This window comes from Mesoplodon densirostris, chromosome 12 (assembly GCF_025265405.1).
Source record: "Mesoplodon densirostris isolate mMesDen1 chromosome 12, mMesDen1 primary haplotype, whole genome shotgun sequence".
Taxonomy (NCBI): domain Eukaryota; kingdom Metazoa; phylum Chordata; class Mammalia; order Artiodactyla; family Ziphiidae; genus Mesoplodon; species Mesoplodon densirostris.
In genome coordinates this window covers 51,645,259-51,664,789 of record NC_082672.1, presented here as the reverse complement: position 1 = coordinate 51,664,789, position 19,531 = coordinate 51,645,259, and the positions used below count along the sequence as shown (strand labels likewise).

Below are 19,531 nucleotides of genomic sequence, written 5' to 3'. Positions count from 1 at the left end.
ATGAGTTTCTGTCCTGGTCTCCTTTTGAAGAGTATCAGGAGAAACTTTGGCAGAAGCTGACTTCCTCTTAGGCATCATTGGCTAGAATGGTGATCATGTGCCCAAGCTGCCGTGATCCAGAGTCAAAATGGTGGAGTCAGGAGATAAATCTGGAGGGTATGACTCCAGAGCCCATGCTGCTTCCACTATAACGTCCTGCCTCTCTGCTGGACCTGTAGGTACAAATGCTGGCTCTGTCACTACCTAGCTATGGGAACATGGACAGGTTACTTACTTAGTCCCTCTGTGCCTTAGTGTCTTCACCTTTAAGGTAGGAATATGTTAGTACCTACATCATAGGGTGGTTGTGAAGATTAAATGAATGAAGGTATGTAAAGTACTTAGAAAAGTACCTGGCACTTAGTGAGTACCCACTAAAGGTTAGCAATTGTTGCTGCTGTTGTTATTAACTATATGATCTTGGTCAGTTTACTTAACCTGCAACTTGCAGTGCTAACTCTGGTCCAAATCATAGACATGTCTGAACTGTACTATTGTTAAGAGTTTCCTAACCAGTCTCTCTGCTCCCACTTAAAAAAATTTACATATATATGTATTATATATATATATGTATAATAGTTTTATTGAATACCATACAATATAAAAATACATACATATATAAAAATATATGTATATTATATATAATATATAATAGCATTATTGAATATCATACTATACCTCCATTTCTACTTTCCTTTTGCATTTCTATTATCTTATTTTCTACAAACAGATTAATCTTTTAAAAAACAAATTGTGACACACCCCTGATCAAAACCTTCTACTTGATCTTAATCCTATCAAATTCACACTATTTACCATGGCTTACAAGACCCTACATGATCTGGTCCTTCCTCTCCTTTCCAACTTCACCTTGTAACATACTCCACCTTGTTCATTTAAATCAGCCACGTAGACTTTCTTTTCTTTCTTTGAAAATGTGAAGCTTATTTCCATTTTCACTTTAGGGTTTTTGCCAGAGCTCTTCGCTCTGCCTGGGAAGTTCTCCCAGATCTTCCTCAGGGCTGACTCCTTTGGGCATTCAGGTGTCAACTTATGTCACTTCCACAGGAAAGCTTTTCCTCATAATCTATAGGAGTCCTCAATCATTCCCTAGCATAGTGCTTCTCAGTCTTCAGTGTGCATATGAAACACCTATGTTTTTTTTTTGTTTTTTTTTTTTTGCGGTATGCGGGCCTCTCACTGTTGTGGCCTCTCCCATTGCGGAGCACAGGCTCCAGACGCACAGGCTCAGCGGCCATGGCTCACGGGCCCAGCCGCTCCGCGGCATGTGGGATCCTCCCGGACCAGGGCACGAACCCGCGTCCCCTGCATCGGCAGGCGGACTCTCAACCACTGCGCCACCTGGGAAGCCCAACACCTATGTATTTTGTTAAAAATGCAAATTTTGATTCAGACCCCTAGGGTAGGGCCTGAGATTCTGTACTTCTGTTGAGCTCCCTGGGGATGCCATGCTGTTGGTCAGAGGTCCTAGGATATCACTCTGTTTTATTTTCACCAGCATACTGATTATTATGTGATCTGTTGTTGCTCTTTATTTATTTTTTTGTCTCTCTTCCCCTTGACTGGAGGGAAGGCTCCATAAGGAAAAAAATTTGTTTTTAATTGTTGTTTCACCAGTGGCATGAATAGTGCCTGAGCTATAGTTGGTTCTCAAGAAACCTGAGTGAATGAATCAATGAACAGATTTATCCATGGATTTTTTTTTAATTATTATTTTTTTAACATCTTTATTGGAGTATAATTGCTTCACAATGGTGCGTTAGTTTCTGCTTTACAACAAAGTGAATCAGCCATATGCATACATATATCCCCATATCTCCTCCCTCTTGCGTCTCCCTCCCACCCTCCCTATCTCATCCCTCTAGGTGGTCACAAAGCACCGCACAGAGCCGATCTCCCTGTGCTATTCGGCTGCTTCCCACTAGCTATCTGTTTTACATTTGGTAGTATATATAAGTCCATATCCATGGATTTTTTTTTTTTTTGGTGGTACGCGGGCTTCTCACTGCTGTGGCTTCTCCCGTTGCGGAGCACAGGCTCCGGATGCGCAGGCTCAGCGGCCATGGCGCACGGACGCAGCCGCTCCGCGGCATGTGGGATCTTCCCAAACCGGGGCACGAACCCGTGTCCCCTGCATCGGCAGGCGGACTCTCAACCACTGCGCCACCAGGGAAGCCCAATATCCATGGATTTTTAAGTTATTTGTATAATAGGATTATTGTGAGGAGTAAAACAAGTAATTATGTTAAGTTACTTAACCTAGTCCCTGGCACACAGTAGGTGTTCAATAAATGTGAGCTGCTATTAATAGAATTTCCTTCTAAAACTATTTTGACAATTATTTTTAAAACAGTGGTTCTTAATCAGTTTTTGTTCACTTGTTTGAAAATCTGAAGGAATCTGTAGTATATTTAGAGATCTTACCTCAGAAGAAATGCACGAACATACACACACACACACACACACAATTTTCTTTTAATTTCAGAGGGCTCTCAGACCATCCCCCCTATTCCCTGCCAGTTGACTTGTCATGGACCCCAAGTCAAGACCTTGTTTAAAAAAAACAACCTACGTGTATATAACAATTCTTGTTAGGGCTGTTAGTGACGATTTGCCTTTTTCTAATTTCTTTTATAATTGTTGCTGTTGAGTTGCCTCTTCTTTCTGTTATAGGTTACCATGTGCCATTAAGAAGAGCATAAATGTGGTTTATTATATTACTTATTATTTTTATTTATTTATTTATTTGGCTGTGCCGGGTCTTAGCTGTGGCACACAGGATCTTCGTTGCAGCGTGTGAGATCTTTTAGTTGTGGCATGCAGGATCTTAGTTGCAGCATGTGGGATCTAGTTCCCTGAACAGGGATCGAACCTGGGCCCCCTGCATTGGGAGCAAGGAGTCTTAACTACTGGACCATCAGAGAAGTCCCTATTATATTACTTATTAATGCCATGAGATTGTTTAAGTGGAACATATTAGCATAGACTGTAAGACTGCAGAACTTCAGAAGAATTTTTTTGTTCTAAACCTCTGTCTTCAGATGAAAAATTAAATATTGGGGGAAATCGCTTCTTCCCCTGCCGATAGCACCCCACAAACAGACAAACATGGCGTATATCCCTGAAACTTGCCAACCTAACTGTAAGAAGCGTGCCAAGCATTAAACCCACAGAGTGACACAGGACAAGAAGGGCAAGGACTCTCTGAATGCCCAGGGAAAGAGGTCTTATGACAGGAAGCAGACTAAGCTGCTTTTCTGGAAAAAAGGCTAAAACTACAAATGGAGATTGTGCTGAGGCTTGAATGCATTGAGCCTAGAAAGTGCTGCAGAGTTAGAGTGCTGACTGTTAAGACCAGCAAGCATTTTGAACTGGGAGGAGATAAGAGAAAGGGCTAAGTACTCCAGTTCTAATCTTCATCTTTTGTTTTATTGTGAAGACAATAAAATCTGGAGGTTATGTGCACTTCAAAAAAAAAGTTGAAGCAGGGGGAATTGAAGTAATAACAAATACACTCAGAGCCTGGGGAAACTCATTTATTTTCCTTGGGGAGAAAAATTGAAGTAATTGTTAAAATACTATCTAGAAAGTTATAATAGATTATTCAGATGCTAAGACATCATGATATTGACTAAATCTTATAATAAGTGGGCTGTGGAGTATAGTGGGATCTTCCTTAAACTTCGTTTAGGAGAAAGTAGTGAAATAAGGTACAAAATTGAGGTGTTAGAACAGCGCAGACTTTTTGTGCCTCTAAAATCTTCCATTTATGTTTGTAGATTAGTTTGTGGATCTTCAGAATGGCATTTTCCCACTGTCCATTTGGAGTACAATGAGACAAATTAATACAAATCAAAACAATATGGCAGCAGCATCACATAATTTGTGTACACTGATGCAGTAACAGATTTAATTCAGTGCAGCTTTTGAGGAGTCTTTTGTGATTCAATTTATACAGCTGCTGTCCAGGCCTAAGCTGGCCAATCTCTCAGCCTTGAGAGTCTTGCCTGACTGATTCTGTCTTTCGTTTTCTTTTTTAAAAGACTGATATTTTTTAGAGCAGTTTAGGTTCACAGCAAAATTCAGAGGAAGGTACAGAGATTTCCCATATACCTCCTGCCCCCCACATGTCCCCTGTTATCAATACTCCCCAATTTTCAACATCCCATACCAGAGAGGTACATTTGTTACAGTCGATGAACCTACATTGACACAGCATCATCATCCAAAGTCCATAGTTTACAGTGGGGTTCTTGGTGTAGTACATTCTATGAATATGGACAAATGTACAATAACACATATGCACATTATAGTATATTTTAGGGTATTTTCACTACCCTAAAAATCCTCTGTGCTCTGCCTAGTCACACCTTCTTCCTACCTACTCCCTCTGTTTACTACTGATCTTTTCACTGTCAATAGTTTTGCCTTTTCCAGAATGTCATATAATTAGAATATAGGACCTTACAGTATGTAGCTTTTTCAAATTGGTCTTTCACTTAGTTATGTGCGTTTAAGTTTTTTCCACGTGTTTTCATGGTTTGATAGACTCATTTCTTTTTAGTGCTGAATAATATTCCATTGTCTGGATGTACCGGTTTATTTATCCATTCTCCTACTGAAGGACATCTTTGTTGCTTCCAAGTTTTGACAATTATGAATAAAGCTGCTGTAAATATGTGTGTGCAGGTTTTTTTGTGGACATAAATTTCCAGCTTCTTTGGGTAAATACCAAGGATAATGATTGTTGGATTGTATGGTAAGAGTATGTTTAGTTTTGTAAGAAGCTGCCAAACTGTCTTCTAAAGCGGCTGTACCATTTTGCATTCTCACCAGGAAAGAGAGGTCCTATTGTTCCACATACTGGGCAGCATTTGTCAGTGTTCTGGATTTTGGCCATTCTAATAGGTGTGTAGTGGTATCTCATTTTTTTTTTTTTTTTTTGGGCCATGTCACATAGCTTGCATTCCCTGACCAGGGATTGAACCTGAGCCCTGCAGTGAAAGTGCCAAGTCCTAACCGCTGACCACCAGGGAATTCCTTTTCATTGTTCTTTTAATTTGCATTTCCCTGGTGACATATGATGTGGAGATCTTTTCTTATGCTTTGTCATCTGTATATCTTCTTTGGTGTGGTTTCTGTTAAAGTCTTTGGCCCAGTTTTTTTTTTTTTTAATTTATTTTATTTTAGTTTTAGTTTTGGCTGCGTTGGGTCTTTGTTGCTGCGTGTGGGCTTTCTTTAGTTGCAGCAAGCAGGGGCTGCTCTTTGTTGCAGTGCGTGGGCTTCTCATTGCAGTGGCTTCTCTTGTTGTGGAGCACGGGCTCTAGGCACGTGGGCTTCAGTAGTTGTGGCTCATGGGCTGAGTAGTTGTGGCTCGCAGGCTCTAGAGCACAGGTTCAGTAGTTGTGGCGCACAGGCTTAGTTGCTCCGTGGCATGTGGGATCTTCCCAGAGCAGGGCTCAAACCTGTGTCCCCTGCATTGGCAGGTGGATTCTTAACCACTGCGCCACCAGGGAAGTCCCGTTTGGCCCAGTTTTTAATCAGATTGTTTGTTTTCTTGTTGTGAGTTTTTAGAGTTCTTTGTGTATTTTGGATGATAGTCCTTTATGAGATGGGTCTTTTGCAAATATTTTCTCCCAGTCTGTGGTTTGTCTTTTGAGATCATGGCATTGTCTTTTGCAGAACTGAAGTTTTTAATTTAATGAAGTCTAGATTATCAATGATTTCTTTCATGGATTGTGCCTTTGGTGTTGTATCTAAAAAGTCAAAGCTATACCCAAGCTCATCTAGGTTTCTCCTATGTCTTCTGTATTTCTCCCATGTTATCTTCTAGGAATTTTATAGCTTTTTCTTTTACATTTAGATCTATGATGCATTTTGAGTTAATTTTTGTGCAGGGTTTAAGGTCTGTGTCTAGATTCATTTTTTTTGCATGTGTTTGTCCAGTTGTCCCAGCATCATTTGTTGAAAAGACTTATCTTTGCTCCATTGTATTGCCCTTGCTCCTTTGTCAAAGATCAATTGGCTGTATTTATGTGGGCCTATTTCTGGACTCTATTATGTTCCATTGATCTATTTGTCTATTCTTTTGGCAATACCACACTGTCATGATTATTGTAGCTTTATAGTAGGTCTTAAAGTTGGGTAGTGTCAGTCCTCCAATTTTGTTTTTCTCCTTCAGTATTGTGTTGGTTATTCTGAGTCTTTTGCTTCTTCATTTAAACTTGAGAATTATTTTGTCAGTATCCACAAAATAACTTGCTAGGATTTTAATTGGGATTCCTTTGAATCTATAGATCAAGTTGGGAAGAACTGACATTTTGACAATATTGAGTCTTCCTATACGTGAACATGGGATATCTCTCCATTTTTAAGTTCTTTGATTTTGTTCATCAGAGTTTTGTAGTTTTGTTCATATAGATCTTGTACATATTTTGTTAGATTTATACCGAAGTATTTCATTTTTGGGGGGTGCTAACGTAAATGATATTGTGTTTTTTAAATAAATATTTATTGATTGATTGATTGATTTTGGTTGTGCCAGGTCTTAGTTGCAGCATGCAGGATCCTTTGTTGTGACATGTGGGATCTTTAGTTGTGGCATGCGAGCTCATAGTTGTGGCATGCGGGCTTCTTAGTTGCAGCATGCGGACTTCTTAGTTGCGGCATGCAGACTCTTAGTTGTGGCATGTGGACTTCTTAGTTGCGGCATGCATGCAGGATCTAGTTTCCCTACAAGGGATCGAACCTGGGCCTCCTGTATTGGGAGCATGGAGTCTTACCCACTGGACCATCAGGGAAGTCCTGGTATTGTGTTTTTAATTTCACATTCCACTTGTTCATTGCAGGCATATATGAAAGCAGTTGACTTTTGTATATTAACCTTGTATCCTTACTATAATTACTTGTTAGTCCCAGGAGTTATTTTATTGATTTTTTTGTATTTTCTGTTTAGATGACCATGTCATTTGGGAACAGACCATTTTATATCTTCCTTCTCAATCTGTATACCTTTTATTTCCTTTTCTTGTCTTATGGATTTATCTAGTACTATGTTGATAAGGAGTGAGGAGAGGGGACATCCTTGCCTTGTTCTTGATCTTAGTGGGAAACATCTAGTTTCTTACCATTAAGTATGGTGTTCACTGTAGGTTTTTTGTAGGTATTCTTTATCAAGATGAGGAAGTTCCCTCTATTCCTAGTTTACTGAGAGTTTTTATCATAAATGTGTATAAGTTTTTGTCAGATGCTTTTTCTGCATTTATTGATCTGATCATGTGATTTTTCTTCTTTAGTCTGTTGATGTGATGGATTACGTTAATTCATTTTAAAATGTTGAACCAGGGACTTCCCTGGTGGTCCAGTGGTTAAGACTCCATGCTTCCACTGTAGAGGGCATGGATTCGATCCCTGGTCAGGGAACTAAGATCCTGCATGCCACGCGGCACAGCCAATAAAAAAGGAAAAAAGAAAAAAGGTAGAACAAGCCTTGCATTCCTGGGATAATGCTCACTTGTTTATAGTGTGTAATTCTTTTTATACATTGTTGGATTTGATTTGGTAGTATTTTGTTAGGGATTTTTGCATCTGTGTTCACGAGAGATATTGGTGTAGTTTTCTTTTCTTGTAATGTCTTTGTCTTATTTTGGTATTAGGAAAATGCTGGCCTCATAGAATGAGTTAGGAAGTATTCCTTCTGCTTCTAATCCTCTGAAAGAGGTTGTAGAGAATTAGTATAATTCTTTAAATGTTTGGTAGAATTCACCAGTGAACCCATCTGTGCTTGATGCTTTCTATTTTGGAAGACTATTAATTATTGATTCAGTTTCTTTAATAGATGCAGACCTATTTAGATTGTCTGTTTCTTCTTGTGTGAATTTTGGCTGATTGTGTCTTTCAAGGAATTTCAAGGAATTTGTCCATTTCACCTATTCCTTTATTTATGGGTTGAGTCGTTCATAGTATTCCTTTATTATCCTTTTAATGTCCATGGGATCTATAGTGATATCCCTCTTTCATTTCTGCTATTAGCAGTTTGTGTCCTCTCTCCTTTTTCCTTGTTAGCCTGGCTAGAGGCTTATCAATTTTATTGATCTTTTCAAAGAGCCAGTGTTTGGTTTCATTGATTTTCTCTGTTGATTTCCTGTTTTCAATTCCACTGATTTCTGCTCTTATTTCTTTTCTTCTGCTTACTTTGGATTTAATGTTCTTTTTCTAGTTTCTTAAGGTGGAAACTTAGATGATTGATTTTAGATCTTTCTTCTTTCTAATATATGCATTCATTGCTATAAATTTCCCTTTAATCACTGCTTTTGATGCATCCCACAAATTTTGATAAATTGTGCTTCCATTTTCATTTGACTCGAATAATTTTTACAGTTATCTTGAGGTTTCTTCATTGACCCATATGTTATTTAGAAGTGTGTTGTTTAGTCTCTGAATATTTTATTTTATTTTTAAATTAAAAAAAATTTTTTTCTGGCTGCGTTGGGTCTTCATTGCCACGCGTGGGCTTTCTCTAGTTGTGGCGAGCAGGGGCTACTCTTCGTTGAGGTGTGCAGGCTTCTCATTGCGGTGGCTTCTCTTGTTGCAGAGCACAGCCTCTAAGGCGTGCTGGCTTCAGTAGTTGTGGCTTGCAGGCTCTAGAGTGCAGGCTCAGTAGTTGTGGCGCACAGACTTAGTTGCTGTGCGGCACATGGGATCTTCCTGGACCAGGGATCGAACCTGTGTCCTCTGCATTGGCAGGCGGATTCTTCTTCTTCTTTTTTTTTTTTTTTGCGGTACATGGGCCGCTCACTGCTGTGGCCTCTTCTGCTGTGGAGCACAGGCTCCGGAAGTGCAGGCTCAGCGGCCATGGCTCACGGGCCCAGCCGCTCTGCGGCATGTGGGATCCTCCTGGACTGGGGCACGAACCCGTGTCCCCTGCATCGGCAGGCAGACTCTCAATCACTGCACCACCAGGGAAGCCCAGCAGGCGGATTCTTAACCACTGTGCCACCAGTGAAGTCCCATAGTCTCTGCATCTTTTAGAATTTTCCATTTATCTTTCTGTTATTTATTTCTAGTTTAATTCCATTGTGGTCTGATGGCAGACATTGTATGATTTCTGTTCTTTTTTTTTTTTTTTTTTTTTTTTGCAGTACGCGGGCCTCTCACTGTTGTGGCTTCTCCCGCCATGGAGCACAGGCTCCGGACGCGCAGGCTCAGCGGCCATGGCTCACAGGCCCAGCCGCTCCGCGGCACGTGGGATCCTCCCGGACCGGGGCACGAACCCACATCCCCTGCATCGGCAGGTGGACTCTCAACCACTGCGCCACCAGGGAAGCCCTGATTTCTATTCTTTTAACTTTGGTAAGGTGTGTTCTATGGCCCAGAATGTGATCTATCATGGTGAATGTTCTGTGTGAGCTTGAGAATAATGTGTATTGTGCTGTCGTTGGGTGAATTATTCTATAGATGTCAAGTTTAGCCAGTTGATTAATGGTGTTGTTGAGTTCAACTAAGTCCTTACTGATTTTCTGCCTACTGGATCTGTCCATTTCTGCTAGAGGGGTACTGAAGTCTCCAAGTATGATAGTGGATTCATCTATTTTTCCTTACAGTTCTATCAATTTTTACCTCATGTAGTTTAACTTGATGGTCTGTTGTTAGGTGCATATACATTAACGATTGTTATGTCTTCTGGGAGAATCAACTCTTTTATCTTTATGTAACGTCCTTCAGTATCTCTGATAACTTTCCTTGCTTTGAGGTCTGGTCTGTCTGTAATTAATATAGCTACTCTTGCTTTCTTTTGATTAGTGTTAGCATGGTGTATTTTTTTCCATCCATTTTTTAAAAATATCTTTATTGGATTATAATTGCTTTACAATGTTGTGTTAGTTTCTGCTCTATCCATCCATTTACTCTTCATATGTATGTGTCTTTGAATTTAAAGTGAGTTTATTTTAGTCAACCTGTAATTGAGTCTTGGGTTTTGATCCACTCTGACAATCTTTTAATTGGTTCATTTACACCAATCACTTTCTTTTCAATCTTGGGGGCAGCAGTTTGTCCTGTGTCCTTCCTTCTCTTATGGATCTGAGAAGATACATTGATTTTTCAGCTTTTTACTTGTTGTTGGTATAGAATTGGAAACTTATAAGCTTCTTATATTCAGGACTAGATAACCCATGATTCTCTTTTTATGTCTGCTGATTGCCTGAAGTGATGCCTCATCTTCAGTGTAATTTGGTTTTCTTTTTTGAGAAATGTGAATGAAGTATAAACTACTCAATAAAGATGTTGGGTTAGTAAAAATAAAAGTGGAAGTAAAGGACTTTAAGCCTCTTCAAAGCCAGATCCCAATAGAAACAATGTACTTTGCCCACAGTCCTGATGGTTCCTATGAATAACTTTAAAAATTATATATTTTATAATTGTAAACAGGAATATGAAGACTGAGGAATAGCTACTGGATTTGGCAACAATAGGCATTGGGTAGGGACTTCCCTGGTAGTCCAGAGGTTAAGAATCTGCCTTCCAATGCAGGGGACGCAGGTTCTATCCCTGGTCGAGGGACTAGGATCCCCCATGCCACAGGGCAACTAAGCCCGCAGTTAGCTGGTGCACCGCAACTACAGAGCCCACATGCTGCAACTGCTGAGCCCATGCACTCTGGAGCCCATGCGCTACAACTAGAGAGCCCGTGGGCTCTGGAGCTCACATGCCACAACTAGAGAGAAGCCCACATGCCGCAACGGAAGATCCTGCATGCCTCAATGAAGATCCTGCATGCTGCAGCTAAGACCCGACGCAGCCAAAAATAAATAATAAAAAAATAAATAATAAATATTTAAAAAAAGGCATTGGGTGAACTTGGCAGAAGTCATCTCAGTAGAAGCTTGATTATAGTGGGTTGAGAAATGAGCAGGATGTGGGGGGCAGCCAGAAAAAGTAAAGTCAACTCTTTCAAGTGGTTTGGCTATAAAGGGAAGGAGGGAGAGCAGGTGTCAAGTCAAGGAGGTTGTTTGTTGTTGTTGTTATTATTTTAAGAGGAGAGGGTTGAGCTGATATGAATAAAACTAGTAGAGAGGGGAAGGGAGATGATATAGTACAGAGGTGATTAATGAAGAGAATGACATCTCTGAAAATGTAAGAAGGGAGGGGATTCAAGAAATATTTAATAAGCAACAATCATGTCAGGCACTGTTGCCCTCAAAGAGCATATGTTCTGATGGGGACAGAAAACAAAAAGGTAAATAAGTATCATATAAGGCATTTAGTATAACTAAATCTAGTGGTTCTTTAGATATAAATAATAAAAATATATGTGTATAAAATACCAGAGCATATCTTGCATAGAAAGATCCTTTTTTTCTTACTATTTCATACTTTTACTAATTAGTTATTACTTCATGAAACTTGTTTTTCAGTTATGTATATTTGTGTGTATATTGGGTCATGATTTTTTTTCCAAAAAATTGAAATCCACTGATTAGGGGATGAGTGAAGGCATTAATAGCCCTTGATGGAATGAGAAATAGCTCTAAGCTGTAACTGCGGAAAGAAAAGAGAATGGGGTAGATACAGGTGAGTTTGGAAATCTGGTGGTAGGGAGCTGAGGGTGGGTTGAGATTTGTGGAGGGGAAATTAGGCTGGCAGAGGGTTGGTTGGAGGAGGAGGCTATCCACTTGGGACCATGTGTGAACAAAGGCATGGCTATGTAATGAAAGAATGGAAAATGTTTGAGATATGGTGAGCAATCCAGTTTGACTAGAAGGCAACCCACATTATTGAATCTACCTTTGCATTTTCCATTCTACCCCGCTCCCTAACATTTCTGCTGTTGCCATCCTAATTTGGACCTGTATTAGTCCCACTTAGAATAGTTTCATAACCAGTTTCTCTGTACCCAAATTCATTTTACTTGCTATTTCCAGTTGATCTTGATTCGTTACTGCTGCAATTTTTTTGTTCTTCCACCCGCACTTAAAACGAGTCAACTTTGATACTCCCTATTACCCATTACATGTGGTGGTACTCAGTCATTTCTTGTATCGAAAAAATAGATGCATTTTGGAGAGTAGAGGGGGAGTAGTCTGAAAATGCAGGCTGTGCCCCTATTACGGATTCCTTGAACCTCAGAATGAGGACACTATCTGTGTTGGGTATCCCCAAGACTACCCCCAGGTTTGGTGATTTACTAGGAAGACTCAGAGGACTCAGCATATGGTTATACTCACAGCTACGATTTATTATTGTGAAAGGATACAGAGCACAAGTAGCAAAGGGAAAATGCGTGTGGGACAACGTTCAGAGAAAATTAGGCACAAGCTTACAAGCCTCTTCTTCCAGGAGAGTCGAACAGAACATGCTTAATTCTTCCAGCAACTTACTGTGACAACAGGTGTGAAATGTTGTCTATTAGGGAAGCTCATTATAGGCTCAATGCCTAGAGTTGAGCCGTGGTTACGAAGGCACCCTCTGCCTAGCATATGCCAAAATTACAGACTTCTAGAAGGAAACTAGGTGTTCAGCATAAATCACGTTGTTTGTATACGATACAAACATTTAGGCACAGTGAGTCACTCTTACCATTTCTGGGAATGATGGGAACCCAAGTTCCAAGTCAAGGGCCCATTTTTGCAAGCAGGCATTGCTAAGGACGGTAGTCTCAGGCCTGCTGTGTTAACTCTTTTCTGCACACTATTCTTACTTGATGTGATCCTATAAGGTGGGGAAGTGGCCTTAGGGGCTGCTTTGGAAATGGGGTGGTATGGGCTTGGGAATGAGGGAAATGTGAAGAGGTCAGGACTTTGTTACCCCCTGTTCTTTTCTCTTAAATAAATTTGGGATCCGATGGAAAGTTTTGTATAGAAAAAGATGCTGCTGTTAAAATTGCATTTGAAAACCACTCCTTTAGGGACTTCCCTGGTGGCCCAGTGGCTAAGACTCTGTGCTCCCAGTGCAGGGGGTCTGGGTTCAATCCCTGGTCAGGGAACTAGATCCCACATGCTGCAATTAAGAGTTCACATGCCGCAACTAAAGATCCCGCGTGCTGCAACTAAGACCTAGCACAGCCAAAAAAAAAAAAACAAAACTGTTTCCCTTAAAAAAAAAAAAAAAGAAAACCACGCCTTTAAACAATGAGATGAGTTTTAAGCAAAATATTGATAAAATCACATTGAGATTTTAGCAAGATCATCCCTGTAGTTGATGGAAGATATTTTTAGAGATTATGGTATGGTTGTGGTAAATGTGAGGCAGGAGGCGATCAGAGGCAGGGAGGCCAAGCCAGAGACAATAAGAGGCCCAGCTGGAGTGGTTGTGTGAAGAGGGGAGGAGGGAATGGATTAGAGAGTATTTAGGATGTAAAATTGAGTAGCACTGATGATTGATTGGCTGAGGACCTGGTTGAGGACTGGGGAAAGGGTTTGTGGGATGGAGGAGAAGGAAATTAGCATTATCTTAGGTTTCTTACTTGGTTGATTCCAGGGAGTGGAAAAGAGCATTTTCCCTGGTTGTGAGACTCTCAAATCCTCCAACACTAATGGATGTCTGTCAGTTCATTTCTGGCACTATCTACCTGGAGGTAGCATCGGATCCCCCAAGTTAAAGGGCCAATCCCACAAAAGTGGCCCCACTTCAGAGGCCAGCTGCAAATGGGCTGCCCAAGCTACCCACACTTCCGCATGTCTGACTACAAATTTAGGCGGTTGATACTTAGCTAAATTTGATAATTTACTAGTAATGGTCATGGAACTCAGAAAAAACACTTTACTTATGTTTATCAGTTTATTATAAAGGGTACATAGAACTCAGGAACAGACAAATTGAACAGATGCACAGGGCAAGGGATGAGAGCAGGGCTGTGGAGCTTCCGTGCCCTCTCTGGGTATGTCACCTTCCTGGCACCTTGATGTTTTCACCATCTTGGAAGCTCTCCATATCTTATTGTTCAAGAGTGTTTATAGAAGCATGTAAACATATAATTTTTAAAAATTACTTAAATAATTTATTTTTGGCTGAGTTGGCTCTTTGTTGCTGCGCGCAGGCTTTCTCTAGTTGTGGTGAGCGGGGGCTACTCTTTGTTGCGGTGCATGGGCTTCCCACTGTGGTGGCTTCTCTTGTTGCAGAACATGAGCTCTAGGCGTGAGGGCTTCACTAGTTGTGGCACTCATGCTTAATAGTTGTGGCTCATGGGTTCTAGAGCACAGGCTCAGTAGTTGTGGCGCATGGGCTTTGTTGCTCTGCAGCGTGTGGGATCTTCCCGGACCAGGGCTTGAACCCGTGTCCCCTTCATTGGCAGGCAGATTCTTAACCACTGCGCTGCCAGGGAAGCCCTATAATTTTTAAAAGCTAACTTGTAAAACAGCGTCTATAGCCCAAAGTTTCCCTTTTTCCTATGAAACCTTTATTGAAGTACAATTTATATACAAATAACATTCATTGATTTTAGGTGAACAATTCAATGTGTTATGACAAATGTATACAGTCATGTAACCACCATCATAATCATGATATAGAATATCTCCATCACCCCTAAAATTTGCTCCTACCCCTTTGCTACCAATCCCATAACCCTATTCCTGGGTTCTAGAAACCACTGATTTGCTTTCTTTCACTAGAAAAGTTTTCCTTTTTCTAGAACTTTGTATACTGTAATCATATAAAATTAAATTTTCTGGCTTTTTTCAATTAGCGTAATACTTTTAAGATTCATCTACATTGTTATATTTATCAGTAGTTTTAATCTTTTTACTTCTGAGTAATATTCCATTGTGTGGATATACCATCGTTAACCCATTCATCAATTGATGGACATTTGGGTTCATTCCAGCTGTTAAATATTATAAATAAAGCTGCTGCTTTGAGTATTCAAATACAAAAAAAAATTGTTTATAGAATTTAATCTCCAGCCTCCCCTGCCCTCCCAGGTTGGTGGGTGGGGCTGAAAGTTCCAACTTTCTAAACACTTGGTCTTTCTGGGGACCAGCCGTGTCCTGAGGTTATCTTGGGGCCCTACCCTGAGTTCATTAGCATATGTGGGATGGAAAGAGGCTCATTATGATAAACAGAAAACATTCTATCACTTAGGAAATTCCAAGGGTTTTATGAGCTCTGTACTAGGGACTGTGGACCAAGGGCAAATATGTTTCTTATACCACTCTGGTAGACACCTCAAATTGCTGGAAACCTTTATGGAACTCTCAACCTATGCCTCCAGCTTCAACATGAACCCAAGCCTTGTTCTTGGTCCTATGAGGCCTAGGGTTCCAGGAGACCCTTAGTCCAGTTCTCTTTTGCAGGCTGTAAGCCCCCTGTATTAGTTAGGGTACAATTTAGGCCTCCGTAACAAAGAGACCCTAAAATACACTGCTTGAAAAGCAAGATAGACATTTATTTTACATAAAAATCCAGGCAGGTGGTCCAGAGCTAGTTTGGCAGCTCAGCATTGTTAGGGAACTTTGCTCTGCTTTGCTCAGCATTCTGTGCGCCTCTCCTTGCCAGGTTGGCTCTTCCAGCTGCAGTCATGGCACTTTCTTTCCAGTCAGAGGGAGGGAAGGGAAGGGGAGGAGTGGGATTCACCCTTTCCCTTTAAGTGCTCCAGAGCGGAGCTGCACACATTTCAGCTTACATCCCATTGTTCACATGACCATCCTGGCTGCCAGAGAGGCCAGGATATGGAATATTTCACTCGGCAGCCTTGCACCCAGCTAAAACCTTTATTCAGAAAAAGGGAGAGCAGTTATTAGAGGATAGCTCTGCCTTATCCCCAACAGTCATGGTATATTTAAGGATTTTTTTCCCCCTTTTTTAGAAAATGATAGAAATAATGTTGTGACTGTTAATTTTTTTCCTAAATTAAGTAGTTTTCATATTACTGAAATAAAGGAAACATGGTCTTCAATGAAACAGGAGAAACAATGGCAAAATACCCTTGTAAAATCTTTGTCTAAAAATGTGCCAGTTTGCTGCTCACTGAACCTGCCCCAGATAAGGAATAGAGTTATAACTGGACCTTACCACAATCAGTTTTCTTCCCCAAGAAGCTAAAAAAAGGATTAACACACCTCCCTGCTTTGAAACAGACACTCTGTTGTGTCTCAAGTCTTTGTGTTCCACCTAAAGGTGATGGAAAAGGGAAGAAGTCTCGCAAGCAGTGGGCTGAATTCAGTGTGGTGACATCTGGATGCTGTGTTGTTTTAGATAGTGAATAAAGAGGCAGTAGAAAACCCTTTGTGACTAGTGTCTAAGTCTCTGTCTTCGCACTGAAGAACCAGATTTAGGCCTAATGCAAAGAAAGGTACCACCCCTGCTGTGAGGAAGGATGTGGTGAACCCTGGTGGCTCATTCATTGGAGTGGAGACAAAGCAGACATTCCATTCTTCCTGGAAGGGGGGTTGTAGTGATAGCTTATGAGTTTGGGGTTTATTAAACGGAGACATTTATAAATATATTTATGTTACAAAATGTGTTTTATATTATTATTTTCATCAGTGATATTTACAACAACTGCTCAAATATAATTATAACTGGTTAAAAGTTTTAATGTGGCCATTAAGAAATAATGTAGAGGGGCTTCCCTGGTGGCACAATGGTTGAGAGTCCGCCTGCCGATGCAGGGGATACGGGTTCGTGCCCCGGTCTGGGAAGATCCCACATGCCACGGAGCGGCTGGGCCCGTGAGCCATGGCCGCTGAGCCTGCGCGTCCGGAGCCTGTGCTGTGCAATGGGAGAGGCCACAACAGTGAGAGGCCTGCGTACCACAAAAAAAAAAAAAAAAAAAAAGCAATAATGTAGAACACTATGAAATATCTTCATTTCAGAAAGTCTAAAATTTTATATATATTTTTGTTTATAGCCTATACAGTGCAGACAGCCAAGAGTATGTCTCCAACTTCTGCTACAGAGGTTTCTTCAAAAGCTTTAGCTGTTTGCCATGGACCACTGGACCACTATGACTTTCTGATCAAAGCTCGTGAGCTAAAGGACGATGAACATCAAAGAAGAGTCATACGGTGTTTGCAGGAATTACATGAGGACCTTAAAGGCTACAGTATAGAGGCAGAAGGCCTTTTTTCTAAGGTAAGGTTTGTGTGACATTAAAGATTGAACAGTTAAAAATGTAAGCATTTTAAAAATGGATTAAATGCAGTTGGGTAAAATGATGAAAGAGCTTGAAAATTTCCTACCAGTTCCTTTAAACAAGCTCTGTTGGATCCCCATTTCTGACCTCTTGATGTTTCATAGCTTTCTTTCACCTTTAGGGGGATTCAAATAGCTTCATATTGAGGCGTTAAAAAAAAAAAAACCTAAATACCAGTCAAAGTGAAAACTTGTGTGCATTTCAAAGCTTCTCCCTCCCTCTAGGTTAGGCCTGGCCTAGGATCAGCAGCAGAGAAGAGGGAGTGACTTGTTCTTCTCTCTCTTCTCCTTTCTCTGCTAGCTTGGCTTCTCTAGGGTCGGAATGAGGGGGATAGAAGATTAGAGTGAAACAGCAGAGTCTTAAGTGACCAGTTAAGGGCCTTTTGTGTGGTAGATGCTGACATGCTAGCTTTCTGTGAGGGGCACTGGGTGGATTCTTTAGGACTCCCATGAGGACCTCCCTGCTGCTCCACTCTGTGACTGACCTCTTACGACTCTTAACGGAGCACCTCACACCACTACGTGGGGCTGAGACGGCCTTGCCCTTGCACTTAGCCTTCTTAGGGGGGTTCTTTCAGGACAGCACTAACTAGGTCACCTTTATGGCGTCTACTTAGGCCATGGGAAGTATAACATCTCATTTCTCCAACCCCTTCTGCATGGGCAGCTTCAGTCAGTCTCCTGCCCTTGGACTTCTGCAGATATAAGAAGCAAGCACCAGTGTCTGTCTTTGTCCTGTGCACCCCAATACTCTTGGGGACACGTGTCAAGTTCTTCCATGAATTCTTTCACACCCTGCTTTGGTAGCTGTCTGTAGATTTTCTCACCTAAATGAGTATCCAGTCCATTTTTTCCTTAATGCTAATCTCCTTGGATGTTTCTCTTGGGGACCCCCTGCACTTGGCATGAGGTTCATCTGGGGGAAATGCCACAGAATTCTTTACCCAGCTAACAACTTTCTGCCTTGATTACTTTGGTTTTAGGGCTGTTTTTTGTTTGTTTGTTTGTTTGTTTGTTTTTTGTGGTACATAGGCCTCTCACTGTTGTGGCCTCTCCCATTGCGGAGCACAGGCTCCGGACGCGCAGGCTCAGCGGCCATGGCTCACGGGCCCAGCCGCTCCACGGCATATGGGATCCTCCCAGACCGGGGCACGAACCCGTGTCCCCTGCATCGGCAGCGGACTCTCAACCACTGCGCCACCTGGGAAGCCCTAGGGCTGTTTTTTGACTTTTTTTTTTTTTCCTCTTTTTAAGTAATTCCTGCATGGATACAATTAGTGCCTCTCTTTAGTGTGTAGGGGGACCTGTCAGCTTTGAGTTTTTGCTGAAATTCTGAGGCACCAGGAAAACTCCCATTCCTTATCCTGCTGTAGAAGCCATTGTCATCAGTGGTGTCATCCTCAAATCGTGAGGGGTATTAATAGTTATAAGAGTTAGAATATTGTTCAACCTAAGAAACTACTTTTCCTTTAACTGACTGACCAAACCTCCTCCCCCCACCCCGCTACACAAATATTCTTTTATTATAAGATCTTTATAAGAAAGGTATTGTATAACAATATGTTAGTAGAACTTTATTTAAAAACTCTACTGAAAGTAATTTTACGTTTTAAAAAGCACTTCAGAATGTAATGAAACAGTTTTATTTTTATATAAGGAAAAGGCTGCCATTGTGTTAACGTCTTTTGGTTTAAAGGAATAGAGAATTATTTAGGTTTGAGAGAGAAATGGAGATGTAGAATAAGATTACATAAGAAAATAGCAATGAAGAGCATCTCCATCGCTCAGCCAGGCCTCACAGAGCCTGTGCCAGCTTTCAGCAGTATCAGCGGCTCTGAAAGCTTTGATGACTTGTAGTAGGAGGTACCCATTGATTCTCCAGAACCCTGCCATTCACATAACCTGCTTACTCTTTGTTCCTTTTCCCCATGCCCTTACCCGCTTCTGTTCATTCTACCAGCTTCTCAGTTCTTTTCCTGTGTCCGTGGTTTAAATTCCTGAGTAAAAATCTGACAGTCCACCCAAACACTTCATCCCTGTTTGGGCAGAGCTTTCACACCAGTTTTCCAGAGGCTGCTAGTCCACACAAAGATTGGATCTCTGTATAAGGTGCCATCCAGGGCTCCCGTGAGCAGGGCGGTTTCCCTCAGAAGTAGACTGTGAGTGTGGGAGCCAGAGTGTGTTAGCTAATCCAGAACAATGGTTATGGGAAATAATGATGAATTATCCCTTTTGATGGCCAACCTTTTCTCTTTTTCCTGTGTTTCCAAAAGTTGATGGGTGAGTCAAGAAGCAAAAAGTTTGGAAAATACAGATTGCTTAGGTACTGCATACCTAATTA

General features: G+C 41.1%; 1 protein-coding gene and 1 pseudogene across 2 annotated transcripts in view; both read left to right on the top strand.

Moving 5' to 3' along the window:
* The window catches only part of AFG1L (AFG1 like ATPase), a 232,887-nt gene that overhangs the window by 38,249 nt on the left and 175,107 nt on the right, over positions 1–19,531 (top strand). For both annotated transcript variants that reach the window (XM_060115134.1, XM_060115133.1), the window contains exon 2: positions 16,907–17,130. In XM_060115134.1, coding sequence (XP_059971117.1) covers positions 16,933–17,130 — 198 coding nt within the window. In that variant the 5' untranslated portion in view covers positions 16,907–16,932. The remainder of the gene's footprint in view (positions 1–16,906; positions 17,131–19,531) is intronic.
* Positions 3,169–3,473, top strand: LOC132500237 (large ribosomal subunit protein eL42-like; annotated as a pseudogene).